Source organism: Alexandromys fortis, unplaced genomic scaffold, assembly GCF_014885135.2.
Source record: "Alexandromys fortis isolate MF-2015 unplaced genomic scaffold, M_Fortis_MF-2015_v1.1 scaffold_147, whole genome shotgun sequence".
In the NCBI taxonomy this organism is placed as follows: Eukaryota; Metazoa; Chordata; class Mammalia; order Rodentia; family Cricetidae; genus Alexandromys; species Alexandromys fortis.
Genome location: NW_026068029.1, coordinates 512,887 through 527,280, shown reverse-complemented (window position 1 = coordinate 527,280; position 14,394 = coordinate 512,887). Strand labels below are relative to the sequence as shown.

The 14,394-nt window shown below is 40.6% G+C and overlaps 1 protein-coding gene across 11 annotated transcripts in view; it reads left to right on the top strand.

Annotated features, from left to right (window-relative positions):
- The window catches only part of Phka2 (phosphorylase kinase regulatory subunit alpha 2), an 81,191-nt gene that overhangs the window by 12,602 nt on the left and 54,195 nt on the right, over positions 1 to 14,394 (top strand). For all 11 annotated transcript variants that reach the window (XR_007595731.1, XR_007595732.1, XR_007595730.1 and 8 more), the window contains exons 3-4: positions 9,899 to 10,057; positions 13,535 to 13,582. Coding sequence is in view for 7 of the 11 variants with exons in the window: in XM_050164332.1 (XP_050020289.1) it covers positions 9,899 to 10,057; positions 13,535 to 13,582 (207 nt within the window). In the remaining 4 variants the exon portion in view is untranslated. The remainder of the gene's footprint in view (positions 1 to 9,898; positions 10,058 to 13,534; positions 13,583 to 14,394) is intronic.

The following is a 14,394-nucleotide window of genomic DNA, read 5'->3' as shown; positions in this document are numbered from 1 at the left end:
TTTCACATTACATTTCTTTGCTTTACTTTAAGTGGACTTTATTCTCTTATCTGGCCTATATTAGCTATCTCTGTCACTATGACAAACTATGTGAGGTAGTTCATCTTCTAAAGAAGCATTATTTTGACTTGTAGTTTGAGAAATTTCAGCTCATGGTCACAGCTCCATTGCTGTGGGTCTGTGACAGACAGCACGGTACATCATGTGGGCACATCATGCGGGAGCATCATGCGGGAGCATCATGCGGGAGCAGTGGTTGTTTACTCTTGACAGCTGGGAATCAAGAAAAGCGGGAAGGGGGAGGTGCCTGTAGTAGTACTTTCTGGTTGGGACCACCATCCTGCAAATAGTGTCATGGAAGCGTTTTATTAATTATGAATGCAGCTTGTCAGTCTGACTCTATTTCTCCTAGTTCTGGAAGCTCCTTTGTTTGGAGAAGGGAATGGGAGCTATAGGAGATCTAACTCAGGCCATTATGTATGCTAAAGAGGTGTTCTACCCCTCGCGGTCCTGAGTTCCTTGCTTGTGCTCTCTCTCCTTCTGCTCCTGATTTGGACCTTGAGATTTCAGTCCGGTGCTCCAATGTGGGTCTCTGTCTCTGTCTCCTTTCATCGCCTGATGAAGGTTAATATTCAGGAGGATGCCTATATGATTTTCTTTGGGTTCTCCTTCTTATTTAGCTTCTCTAAGAACCCGAATTATGCATTGAGACAGTGGGGATGTTCTATCAGGAACTCACCAAGGCCAGCTGGCCTGGGTCTGAAAAAGCCTGGGTCAAAACCGGTCTCGCTGAACATAGCGGACAAGGAGGACTACTGAGACCTCAAGAACAATGGCAATGGGTTTTTGATCCTACTGCACCTATTGGCTTTGTGGGAGCCTAGGCAGTTTCGTGGATGCTCACCTTACTAGACCTGGATGGAGGTGGGTGGTCCTTGGACTTCCCACAGGGCAGAGAACCCTGATTGCTTTTTGGGCTGACGAGTGAGGGGGACTTGATTGGGGTAGGGGGAGGGAAAGGGGAGGCGGCGGTGGGGAAGAGACAGAAATCTTTAATAAATAAATAAATTAATTAAAAAAAATAGCCTAATCCCTATCAACAACAACAAAAAAAAAAGAGGTGTTCTACCACTGGGCCACACACCCCGCCTTTCTACTTCTGTTAATACATTGGCTTTGTGGTATTGGCTACTCACACAATTAGGCGGTTGCTGTTAAAAGCTAAGTTCTTAACAGATAAGTTTTCTTGTATGCAAGTATGAGAGCAGGCGACATTTCTGAGTCACAGGGTAGCTATTGGAGTAGGGAGCAATTTGGAAGAGAGAAGACACTGTGTAAAGATTCGTTGGTATCGTGAGGGTTGGGAGTATATGTGTAAACGGAACTGAGTCATTTGAAATGTGGAAGCGATGGCTAATAAAATTAGTTCAACAAGCTTTTTTCAACACAGGAGCCCAATAAATAAATCCTTATTGAATTCCATCTAGTTTGGTTTGGTCTGTTGTCCAAGTCTGTAAGTGTCCTGTAGTACTAGTGTTAGCTCAGCATCCACTTTCACATTCCCTCTGAAGAGCAGAGGATGTTACTATCTCAGCATCTCCGTTCTCTTTAGTTGTTAACGTCTGTCCCATCCTCCGCCTTGGAGAATCACTCTGGCACTGCCACTAGCCAAGAAGACTGTGTAAACATGGTTTCTTAGCTTGGATGAAGACTTTAGTCCTTTGTTTTCATTTTACCAGAGCAAAATCATAGTGTTGAATATATGTTTTAAGAGAATTTGTACCAATCTAGGTAGTCGTGTACCCTGGCTTCTCAGGTTACCCCCCCACATTGTACCCCCCAAATCCAGTGAAATTTCCTGTCCCCTTAACTTCAGTCCCTTCTGACCCACAAAGGTACTAGTTTACCTAGCTCAACTCTGAGTTGAGCAATAAGCTGTATCTTACGTTTGAAGCAGGTCCCCTTCAATTCAGGTTACCTACAATTCTACTTTTAAAGCGAAATCAAAATATCCCACTTGAAGCATTCCCAAAGTTCATGCTATGCGTGTCTAATGGACTTCTTCAGGGTTTTCTGAGACTCAGCAGACAAGCATGCATAGTAATGAAACAAGCTCTAGGAAATGGTAAACTCTTGTGTCCACTGGGCATGTTACAGGTGTCTATAGAGAGAGATCATATCTGTACTCTAAATGGCTGAAAAATATTTCATTCTGTAAGTCAGTAAAGTCAGCATGTTTATTCTACATTCATTCAGCATCTAACTAGGCCAGGGTTCCCTAGAGTAGCAAACTTTATCTTTAGGAAGCTTATAGTGTGGTGTTAATGTATATTAGTGTATCAGTAAAGCTAGCCTGTGTGCATGGTCAGAATATTCAGTATGGTTGAGAAGGCAAACTGGACTGCAGATGTGAAATTTAGATTGAGGTCTGTTTTTTGCCTTTGTGTATCTAACACTGTTGTTTTAAAAAGGCTTTTTTCCTCCTGTGGACTATCTTTAGATCTTTGTCAGAACTCAGTTTGCCATATTCCCATGATTCCATTTCTGAAGTCGAATCTGTTCCATCCATCTGTGTTTCTATTCCTTTATGTTTTGTTAGATTCACACACATTTACGATCGTTACACCTTTCTGGAGAATTGATTGTTGTGGGTAGTTGTCTGTCTGCCCCACTGCCATGAGATGGACAGTATTTTAGATACAGGCTGCTCAGTATCCTGGTTCCTCGAAGAAGCAACAGGAAAATCCTGTCTGATCAAGGGTGGATACAAAACATCCATGAGAAAGAAGCATTTGGTATTAGAAGTCACTGAAATTTTAGTTTAGTTTATTACTAGACCATAAGTTAAGTCCTGGGATTAATGCATTCTAGACCTGTTCTTTAATTTTTTTCTTTTTTTCATTCTCATTTACTTTCCCTAGATAGTAACTAAAAAGAAATGGAAAAGGGAAAAGGTAAGAGAGGCAAATGACTTGGCACAAGGTTGAGCATTCTTCATGCAAGGTACACAGAATTTGGTATAAACAGACAGATTTGTATGAGCACAACTGCCTGTAATCACAGAGCTTGGGAGGATGAGGCAAGAGGATTCTGAGTTCTAGACTCGTCTCATATACAAAGTGAGACTCTCTCAAAGAATTTTTTTCATTAGCAGTATTTTCAGTAATGCTAAAAGGGAAGACTCCCAAACCTTCTTTTAGCAATAACAATAATGGTTACATGATACTTGTTGTGAATTCTTCCTCCTGGCAATGAATCTTTATCTATTACCTCAAATTATGAGTACATGAAAAACAAATAGCATTAATAAAGAATGTTTAGTTCATTAATATTAAATGTATAGCTATTGTTCACATATCAAGTATTCCGAAGTGCTTAATACATATTAATTTACTTAATCCTCAAAGCTGCCTTATCAGGTAGAGGTACAGATATAATCCCCACTTTATAGAGAAATGCTGCAGTCATTTGTTCAAGGTTACAGCTAGTTTGTGATAGTTTTAAACAGACCGAGTCTAGAGCCTGTGCTCTTCTCAACCAAGAACTAGTACCACAACGTGTTGAAAAGAAACGGGAAGTTAGCCATCAGAAGAACAAATCCAATGGCCCCTTCCCAAAAGACAGATAAAATAAACTTGAGAGGGGCAGTGTCACTTTCCACCATTAGACTGATAAAAAAATTGAAAATGTTAAAACGTTATTTGCAGGAAGGAAGAATAATTATTTTAGAAGTATTCATTCCATGGAATCTGTCAAAATAGAAATTTCAATTTGGAGGTTTGGAGAAATTTCAATTATGGCATACAGTGAGCATGCCATAAAAGCTCACTGTAGAGTAGGTGTTGCTTATGATGTACAGAGTGCCTGAAGCTGTGAATGCCCTATGCTCTAGGAATGATAGCCATTAGTATTTATAGTTACTTGCAAAGAATATTATTTATACTGAATGTTGAGATGCAGAGCTCAAATTGGCTGACTGTCTTTCTTTAAGGTGTTAGCATGCTAGCTGTGAATTAAATTGATACTAAAACAAGCATCGTTTCGAACAAGAAGCAAAAGCTGATACAAGATTTGTGCTTTTACTCTCTAAGTATTAAATGAAGGCTTAATCCCACAATCTCTACATATAGAGTCTTTAAGAAGATTATTCAAGTTAAATTATGCCACAACAGTGGGTCCTGATTATAGATTTTATCTGGAGAGTTACTGAAAATTCATGCATGAAATCTTTAAGAAGCACTATCTTGTGGCTATCTTTAAGTCAAAGAGGGGTCTCTCCTTGAGGGGGATTGTATAATCGAAGTCCCTTCACTTTTTATTGTTGTTATTGTTGCTTTTCCCTGACTATGATGTGATACATATTCTGAAGCCATTATCCCCATGGTAAGGGTACTGGGGTGGAAACCTTTGGGATGCCATCAGATTGTGATGATGAAACCCTCTTGAACACAATTAATCCCTGTTTAAAAGGCCAAACCAAACCAAACCAAGAAAACCAAAAACAAAAGCAAAACAAAACAAGAAAAGCAACTCCACTGTTGAAAACATCATCTTTGTAAAAACATTTATTGCTATATTTGTGAGCGGTAATGAAAGCCCTGGACTGTAAATGGAAACTTATCATAACGGTAGACCTCTGGATGCATTATTAAGTGTATCTACCATAGAATATTATGCAGCTCCAAGCTCTTCAATTTGAATTATTCTAGGTAGCTTGAGGAGATCTCATCAGGTTTTGTTGAATGAGAAATGCCAGGTGAGCAGTGATCCTGTGATTCCTGTGTTATTAAAATCTGATACCCCTAAAAAAGTTTCTGTGTGAGCAAGAATTTATACCAAAGCATATGCATATGTATCATTTTATTGTAATATTTATTATATGACATCCAGTTTTAATGGCACAAAGTAAAAAGGGAATACATACATTGTCACAGGGACTGGGCTTTTTTTTAATTGCTAATATTATGAGCGGTAGGCAACACACCTAAAGGAGTAAGTCACAAAATAATCCCACACCAGTTTAGAATTATGGTCAATAAAAGGGTTATTTATTTAAAGGGAAAAAACTTACAGATCACCATCCTAGACAACAGCCCCCTGCACGACCAGGAAAAGCTTCTGATAGCCAGCGCCCAGCTACTGCTGCTTTTTTAAGCCAGAGAGACGACGCCCAAGTGGGCTGGTATCTTAAAGGCTATTGGCTGAAGGAGCGGAAGGAGCTCCCGCAGCACCTCCCCATTTTGTTTAAGAGAGTTCTAAACCCACTATAAAATTATATACAATAAGAACAAATAACCTATTCTAAGTAGCTTAAGTCTTGTATAATAAATAACTTGGACAAGTCATGAGAGGAAAGTAGCTACATTTATCTAGTCTTCAACCCCATCAAAGATCTGAGAAGGGAAATAATGTTACCTGAGTAATTAGGAAGTGCAGTCAAACAACTTCCAAAACATGCAGCAAATCACAGAGACAACTGGCTACCTGGGCAATCAGCTAAAGTCACATTTGCAGCGTTGAAGCAACCAACTTTGGCTAAGGCCTAGAATAACTGACAGATTTTTTTTGGGGAGGGGTTTTGGAGAGAGGGTTTCTCTGTGGTTTTGGAGCCTGTCCTGGAACTAGCTCTTGTAGACCAGGCTGGTCTCGAACTCACAGAGATCCACCTGCCTCTGCCTCCCAAGTGCTGGGATTAAAGGGGTGCGCCACCACCGCCCAGCTGACAGATTATTTTTAAAGGCAAGAACTTTTTCAAAACCGTCATACTCTGTCTTGGCAAGATTTGACAGTTCTGCTTATCCATTTCCAGATACTATGTATTTTGTCAGTAGTTGAGGTATGGGGAGTTCCTTGCTCAGAGGCCAGTTTTGCCAAGAAGAAGACAAGCTCCAAGTGGAGTGTCTTTGATGCTCAACAATCTCTCTGGAATAGATTAGTGTTGCCAGGAGCGATTGTGTCTCACTATCACAGAACTCTAAGTTAGATTAAATGCCATTTTCTACAGTTCTTTGAAGAGGTTGAAGATTATCTATTTATACAGAATATAATCTTTATGTATCTAAAAAACCCAATTAGTCTAACTATAAATATGGCAAACATAGATGACTATAGATCTATAATTCTTAATACCTATCTAACTTAAAGACTAAGACAATAAACAGCTGTGCAGTAAATGAGGACAGTGATCTCTAAATGTAAACAGTGCACAAGTATCTTGATCAGAGGTAGAAATGTACACTGCAGTATGGTAAATATATATATCAATACATAAACAATATATAAGTATCTTAATCAGAGGTAGAAGCATGCGTGCATACAATATTCAATATAATTTAACTTAATATAAGCTTGATCTACACAAATCTGTCCCCTTCCTCATTGTGATGTGCATTTGTCTTTGTCTTGATTAGCTGGCAGATTGGCATCAGTTACCCCTCCACATGGAGGAGATAACAGCGTATCAACCCAAGGCCCCAGACTGCTGAAGAAATGAACTTGTTTGGGTGGCTCACAAGACTCAGTGGGTGGAAATGCAGGGGATATGGGACAGCATCCCCAAGTAAGGGAAGAACAGAAAGACAAACTTCTGGAGCATCTTTATTAGAAAAGACAGCAGAATCTGGTGTACCAGAGAGTATCTGTAAGTCTATAGACATCTCAGTTTTTATGAGTAACACTGAATGGAAATTCCCACATCTTCTTGTTGCATAACACTGCCTGTTTTATAGATTTAGATCAGAAAGTATTCTTTTTGTTGCGTGAAGATGAGCTAAGGTGGAGATTAACTAAGCAGAATAAAAGAGAGAACTTTCACTTCACAGGACAGTGACATTTCATAATCTAAACCACGCTTGACACTGTGTAAGCTGTCACTCCTGTGCCGTTGGAAAGCTGTCTTAGACTCAAGGTTGGTGGGCCATGCCAGGTTGGTTTCTTAGGATTTCCTAATGTTTTCCTGTCCCAAGCATACCCAACAGGCCTCAGAACAGATACAACTGCATATGCTAAGTGTGTAATGTTCGGGAATAGTGATTCTTTTAGGCCCAGCAATCCCCTATAGCAATAACACTTAACACTTTGAGCCCTTTGAGACCGAGTGGAAATTCCCGCATCTTCTTGTTGCATAACACATTCTATTTTTATAGATCTGAAGCAGTAAGCAAGTCAGAAAGTATTCTTTTTGTTAAGTGCAATAGCACCCCAATTTTCTGTGGACTTTCATTGATTTTAAAGCCATTGATTTGTAGTTGCTGACTAGAGAACGATTTTAGTACATTGAATGTTGTTGTTCCTGCAGGTGGTATCTGTTGAGTTTCAGATATTTGTATAGAGAGTATAGATTAGTTAAAAGATAAAGTCAAATATTTAGTTTCTTGTGTGAGACCATGTAAAACATTGTTGATACTTTTTTTTTTTTTAACCTAGTAGCATTGGCAGTGTCCTTTCAAAATTACCCAGTGGAATTTTTCATGACTCTTCCCATAAATAACATAGTGCCCTCTGAATAATGGTTGTTGTTTTGTTTTATGCTTAGATTGAACCCAGGGCCTCAGGCATGCCAGCCAAGCACTGCACCACTGAGATGTGCAATATTTAACTTGCAGAATAACCACCCCCATCCCTCCATTTCCATATCACTGTCAAGTAAAGACCCCGGGCCTCCATGATCTTGTCTGCTTCCAGTTTCCAAAAGTTGGGAGCCTAGGGGTGGAGGGAGTAGTGGGAAGGGGAGAGAAGGGAGGAGAGGGTTAGGGAGACCTTGGGGGAGTGGGATAGTTGAGATGGAGGAAGGACAATATGGGAGTAGGGAAAGAGATATCTTAATTGAGGGAGCCATGTTGGGGTTGGCAAGTGGCTTGGCCCTGGAGGGGTTCCCAGGAGTCTACGGGATGACCCCAGCTAGGACCCTGGACAGTGGAGGAGAGGGTGCCCAAACTGGCCTTGTCCTGTAGTCAGACTGATGACTATCTTGAATATCACCATAGAACCTCCATCCAGCAATGGATGGAGATAGAGACAGAGACCCACATGGGAGCACTGGACTGAGCTCCCAAGGTCCAGTTGAAGAGCAGAAGGAGGGAGAATATGAGCAAGGAAGTCAGAACCACGAAGGGTTGGTCCACCCACTGAGGCAGTGTGCCTGAGCTAATGAGAGCTCATCAACTCCAGCTGGACTGGGAATGAACAAGCATGGGATCAAACTGGACCCTCTGAATGTGGCTGACAATGGGGGCTGATTGAGAAGCCAATGAAAATGGCACTGGGATTTGTCTCTGCTGCATGTACTGACTTTTTGGGATCCTAGTCTCTTTGCATGCATACCTTCCTAAGCCTGGATGTAGGGGAGAGAGGGCCTTGGACTTCCCACAGGGCAGGGTGCCTTGCCTTCTTAAGACTGGAGGGGGTAAGGTAAGGGGGAGGTGGGGGACCCGGAGAGAAGTGGGAAGAGGGGAGGAAGTGGGAATTTTGATTGGTATTATTTATAAAGTAATAAAAAAAAGAGGGAAAAAAAAGACCCCGGGCCTCTAAAGACAGACCTGTCTGGGTGGCTCACAAAAACCAGTGGGTAGGAAGAGTACAGGTAATGTAGTAAACTGGCAAGTAAGATATTTTTTAAGGTGGCAAGGTTCTAATTGTGGAAGTATATTTTATTATATACATATTTCTTTGTATATATTCAGAAGTCAGCCAACTTCATGTGACTCTTCTTAACCATTTTATTTATGGGCTCAGAGTGTTTATTAGGGTTGGCTTTAAAAATATTGGACTAGGGATATAGTTTGATGGTAGAATAGCTGCCTAACATGAAAGATGCTCCAGTTTCAATCCCCAATAACCCCAAATATGTAAATAGCTTTATTGACATTGTTTGGGTACTACAGAATTTGTTTATTTAAAGTACACAATTGTTTTGTAGTATATTCATGGAGTCGTTCATCCATCACCCCAATTAACTTTAATGTCCTTTATAAAGAAAAGAGAAAACCAGGCTGAGTGGCTTAGTGGTTAAGAACACTTGCTCTTGTAGAGGACCCAGGTTCAGTTCCCAACACCCACATGATTTGTAACCATCTTTAACACCAGTTTTAGGAAATCTAGCACTCTCTTCTGACCTCTGTGGGTACCAGGCGTTGCACATGGTATACATACATACATGCAGGCAAAGCACATATACACATAAAATAAAATAATTTTTTTAAGAAAAAAGTGGAAAAATGTTTTTTTTCTTTTGTCAGTTGATAGATAACTTGCCACTTCTACTTTTCAGCATTTATGAACAATGCTGTTATGAACATTGTGTGTAACTTTTCATGAGAAGGTCCAATCCTTTTTGTTGACTCTGCTGATTTTCTCGAACACATCTGTGATATCACATCTAATGAGGCCTCCCATATGCCCTCCTACATAGCTTCTTCTGGTCAGATGAATGAATTATCTGGATTGCAGACATGGTAGCTGAGGTCCAGACAAGGCTGGTAGCTTTTTCTGACCTCATAGAGCTAGGAGGTGGATCAGAACCCAGAATTTTCCTAGGCTCAGTGCCTTATCAACTGATTAGAAACATGAAGGCCAAAAAGACCTGAAGCCTGCAGTTTGCAGCTTGCTAAAGCCTGGTAGACTTTTTTTTGTTTGGTGTTTCTTCTCTTTTAGACATTACAGCAGTTTGGTCTGGTCTAAAGGTTTGAAGAAGAACATAACAATTAAAATGTTCCCTAGAGGTTTTCTTATCTCCTAATTACACGAGCAAGGCATCTAAGATACAGAGAGTAGGAACTCGGGTCTCTCTGTGCTCTTTGTTCTCGAGTCCTCATCCACTTGCACAGGGAAACATTAATTGCATAGGAGATTTAGGAAGGGTGATGGATGCCAAACATTTTTGTGTCTCTTCTCTAATTAGAACCCAGTCACTGGGCTGTTATCAGCCAGCCATGACCAGAAGGATGCCTGGGTACGAGACAACATCTACAGCATCCTGGCTGTTTGGGGCCTGGGCATGGCCTACCGCAAGAATGCTGACCGTGATGAGGATAAAGCAAAGGCCTATGAGTTGGAACAGGTAATTGTGACTGACATCAGTGTCTTGTCTGCTCTGTACCTTCTCTTGAACTAGAAAACCGATGAGCACATCATTGTATGTGCATAACAGGGTGCAGTCTTTCATTTCTGCAACAGCATACTTTGTGAAGGCATTCAGATGGTTGCACCTCACGTTTATCTTTGTGTTTGAGATAAAACAATAACATCACACAGCACATTAAATGGAAAGCAAAACCATCCAAATTTCTACCCCCAACATGTTAATATGCCTACTTGGTTATATTTCTCTCTCATGGTATGATTATTTGTGAAGAGTCGATGCATGGCCATCCACCACATTTACCAACTCTTCACCCTGGCCACCAAATGAGAAAAAAAATAGAAAGCAAAAAATCCAATGTATGGGAGCTAGACATCCCAAAGCATGTGCTTTTTAGGGTGTGTGGTTATATTCCAAAGAATATTATCTAAATGCCGTTGCCATTCCTTAAAACAGTTCTTAGACGTCCTTTAAGAATGCCTCTCTACTTTGTACCATTCTCCAGGAAGTGAGTCTTACTCTTTCATACTCACCCTTTAGATCTGAGCATTATTTAAATTTTGTGTCTATGTTATTTGCCGTATAGCTCAATGAAGGTTTCCAAACTCAGAGGAAGGATGTGAGCCAGTGCTAAAATGCTTACCTGGCATGCTAGCAGCCTTGGATTTAATCTCCAGTACTGGACAAATATTTTCCAAATGTTTTGAGTACTAGTGTTTAGGTAAGGAGCCCTGAAATGGAAAAGTATAATCGTCCTGGCATGAGAACATTTGAGATTTATCTTTCTACAGATGGAATTTAAGGGATGGGGACTGAACTTGGGGCCTCACACAAGATAAGCACACACCGTACCAAATGTCCTAGGATTTATCTTTAATTCATACATCCTTGGGCAGCCTTCAGAGCTAGTGGATGATTGGGCCCAGTTGTTGCTTGTTTATAGTAACCCAAATGGGCATGAGTGATAAGCAGCATGAAGGAAATTTGATAACTGTGGGAAAGCTCAGAAAGGAAGCTTATCTCTGGGAGCAAAGCTTGGATTTGACCAGGGCTTGCTCAGTGTGAGGTGATGAAATCACTCAGTTTTTAAAGCATATAAAGTTTTTTAAAATTACAAATAGCAGTCACTGGCTGCTCCTCCAGAAAGAGGGATGGATGAGTGCACCAGTTATTTGCTGGTATAATAATTTTATGTCGAGTGTCTTGCAACTCTCCCATCATACATACATACATACACACACACACACCACACACGCACCCACACGCACACAATCACTAAGGTTGATTAAATTTTCTGTTCCTTTACTGAAACTCATACAGACCATATGTTTCATACTTAATGTCTTTTACTATTTGATGTGTGGTTAATAAACTAAAAGCTGGCCAGGCGGTGGTGGCGCACGCCTTTAATCCCAGCACTCGGGAGGCAGAGGCAAGCGGATCTCTGTGAGTTCGAGACCAGCCTGGTCTACAGAGCTAGTTCCAGGACAGGCACCAAAGCCACAGAGAAACCCTGTCTCGAAAAACCAAAATAAATAAATAAATAAATAAACAAACTAACTAAAATCTGGGACTAGGCATAGTTGGCACACACCTTTAATCCCACTACTCAGAAGAGAGAGGCAGCTATATCTCTGAGTTTGAAGCCAGCCTGATCTACATAATGAGTTCCAGACCATCCAAGGCTGCATAGTGATACTAAATAAGTAAATACTAATGGAAATATCACCCTTGATTATGAAAAATAATAATCACTGGGCATCTTTGAGTAATATTTATTTAAGGGTCATCTGGGGCTTGATTAAGATTGTCTTGTGCATTTTGGGGATATTTCAGGACTCTAACCTGATCATTAAATTCCAATAATCCCCACCTCTGTCATTGTTCTGATTAGAATGCCCCACCCCACATTTCTAGGTGCTTCCCCACGACTGGTGATTAGCAGTATCAGTCCAAGTTGGAAGTCACTCATTTCTTTTCATGGGAAATAGCTTTTCCTAGTTTGAGAGGAAGTCAGTTGACAAACGTGTATGCTGTGTACAGTTAACCATTATAACAGTGTTAACTTATATTTGAGGTAACATCTTCTTCCCCAACAGATTTTGTAACCAAAAAAATGGAATTATCTTCTAGGATCCTAGGATTTTAGAGGAGGGAGGGTCTGACTTCCAGACTCTTCCCTGGCCATGAACTCTCAGGCCCCTTTACTCTGCTGCCCCCTGTAAGGTATAGTGTGTGACATGATACACCCATGCCTGTAAGTAGAAACTTCTTTTAGTCCATGATATCTGATTATCTAGGTTCTGTTTTTCTACGCCCCTTGTCATCACAGAGAGTTGAGAAATGTTACTTCATCTGCTTCAGGCTTAGGTTCCTCATGTAGAGACTGGGGTGAAAATGCTACCCACCTTGTAAAGCTGGTGCTGGAATTCAAAATAATATAAATAAAATGTTTTTCACAGTGTCTGGATAGAGTATTTAATTAATTAATGTAGTATTATTATCATTAGGTCTATAGACCAGGCTGGTCTCGAACTCAGAGATCCATCTGCCTCTGCCTCCCAAGTGCTGGGATTAAAGGTGTGCATGACCACCACTCGGCCACATTATTATGATTTGGAATGCTAATGATAGTGATAGTAATCAGTTGCAATATTATTAAAAAAATCTTGGATACCTGTTGAAATAGGGACGGCGGGGCTGCGTCCCCGGCACCCGGCCGCCCGCATGGCTAGCTTATACCCAGAAATAATTACACGGAAACTGTATTCTTTCAAACACTGCCTGGCCCGGCTAGGTCCAGTTTCTTATTGGCTAGCTCTTACATATTGTTCTAACCCATTTCTAATATTCTGTGTAGCCCATGAGCTGGCTTACCAGAGAGGATCTTAACCTGCGTCTGTCTGGAGTGGGAGCATCATGGCGACTCTTCCTCTAACCTTCTTTCTCCCAGAATTCTCTTCTGTATACTCCGCCTACCTAATTTTCTATCCAATAAAATGGGCCAAGGCAGTTTCTTTATTAATAAGAAATCACTCCCACATCAGATATTTTGTAAGAACTTTGCTCAATGATCCAATAATGGTGTCACAAATGGCTCCTTTGGCAAAGTATCATTACTTTTGGACAGGCATGGCAGGCATAATTCGTCCTTTGTGTAACAAAAATAAATTACTAAGAAATGTACCATAGAGTTCCAGATTACAAAGCTCATAAAAATGTCAGAGCCCAAAGATGCATCTGCTCCAACCCTTTTATTTGAGATAAATCACTTTGTCAAAGCATTTATTTTGTGATGGAGTAGAAAAGTCTCAATAATGTGATCAATCAGAATACTTTTTGTATAGTTGGGATCTGTCATTTTTGGAATATTGCCAGATAGCACTGGCTTTTTGGCCATGTATGAGTAATCGGTTTTCTTGAAGCCTTGTTCCTGATGCCGCTTTATTTCCACAGAACGTGGTGAAGCTGATGCGAGGTCTCCTGCAGTGCATGATGAGACAGGTAGGTGGGACGTGACAGACTGGTACCTTTGGAGCACTGGAGTGTGCATTTGCGTCACTAATTGGGATGGCATCTTACATTTGGAACTTTCTCAAGAAAAAACAGAAATGTTTTTTGCTTACTTTCTTTTTCTAAAACTACCCTCAATAATTTTTATTGTGCTTAGGAACCATCGTTTCAAAGGACAGTTCTTAAAGTCCTCTTTCAAAGATTTATGTGTATAAAAGGAGAACATGTCTTTTTTCGATTAAGAAAAGATATTAAAAGCACTCAGAGAAACCCATGCACTACTTATTTTTTTATTCTGGGTGTTGTCATTTCAGATCAAGTGCTTCCATTGTGAAAATTTGTCATTATTGGGGCCAGCTAGATGAATAGTCGTCACTAAGCCTGAAGACCCGAGTTCAGTGCTAGCACCCACATACTAGTTGGCCTCTGCCCTCGCCCACATGCCTGCCTGCACACATACACATACACACAGAAGATCAATAAATGTAATTCGTGTTCAAAAGTTGACATTATTATTTACTTACATCTTCAGTGTAAGGCAAATGAAACAATTTATTATAATGTTTATACACAGAACCTTCTACTAGGATCTGTACCAGTTCAGAGGGTCATGTGCTCCCACCCCATCCTTAGTTGGAATAGCCAAAGACATTGCACTCTTTTGTTCTTTGTGATGTTAAGAAAAGAGAAGTTGGCATTTAGACAGGTTCTTTTCCTTCCTTCCCTATGTCCTTGAGAACGTACCATTTGCCCCTGCTGGGGAGTCTTTTGACAAGGACACCTTTGACCTGAGCCTCCTCTAT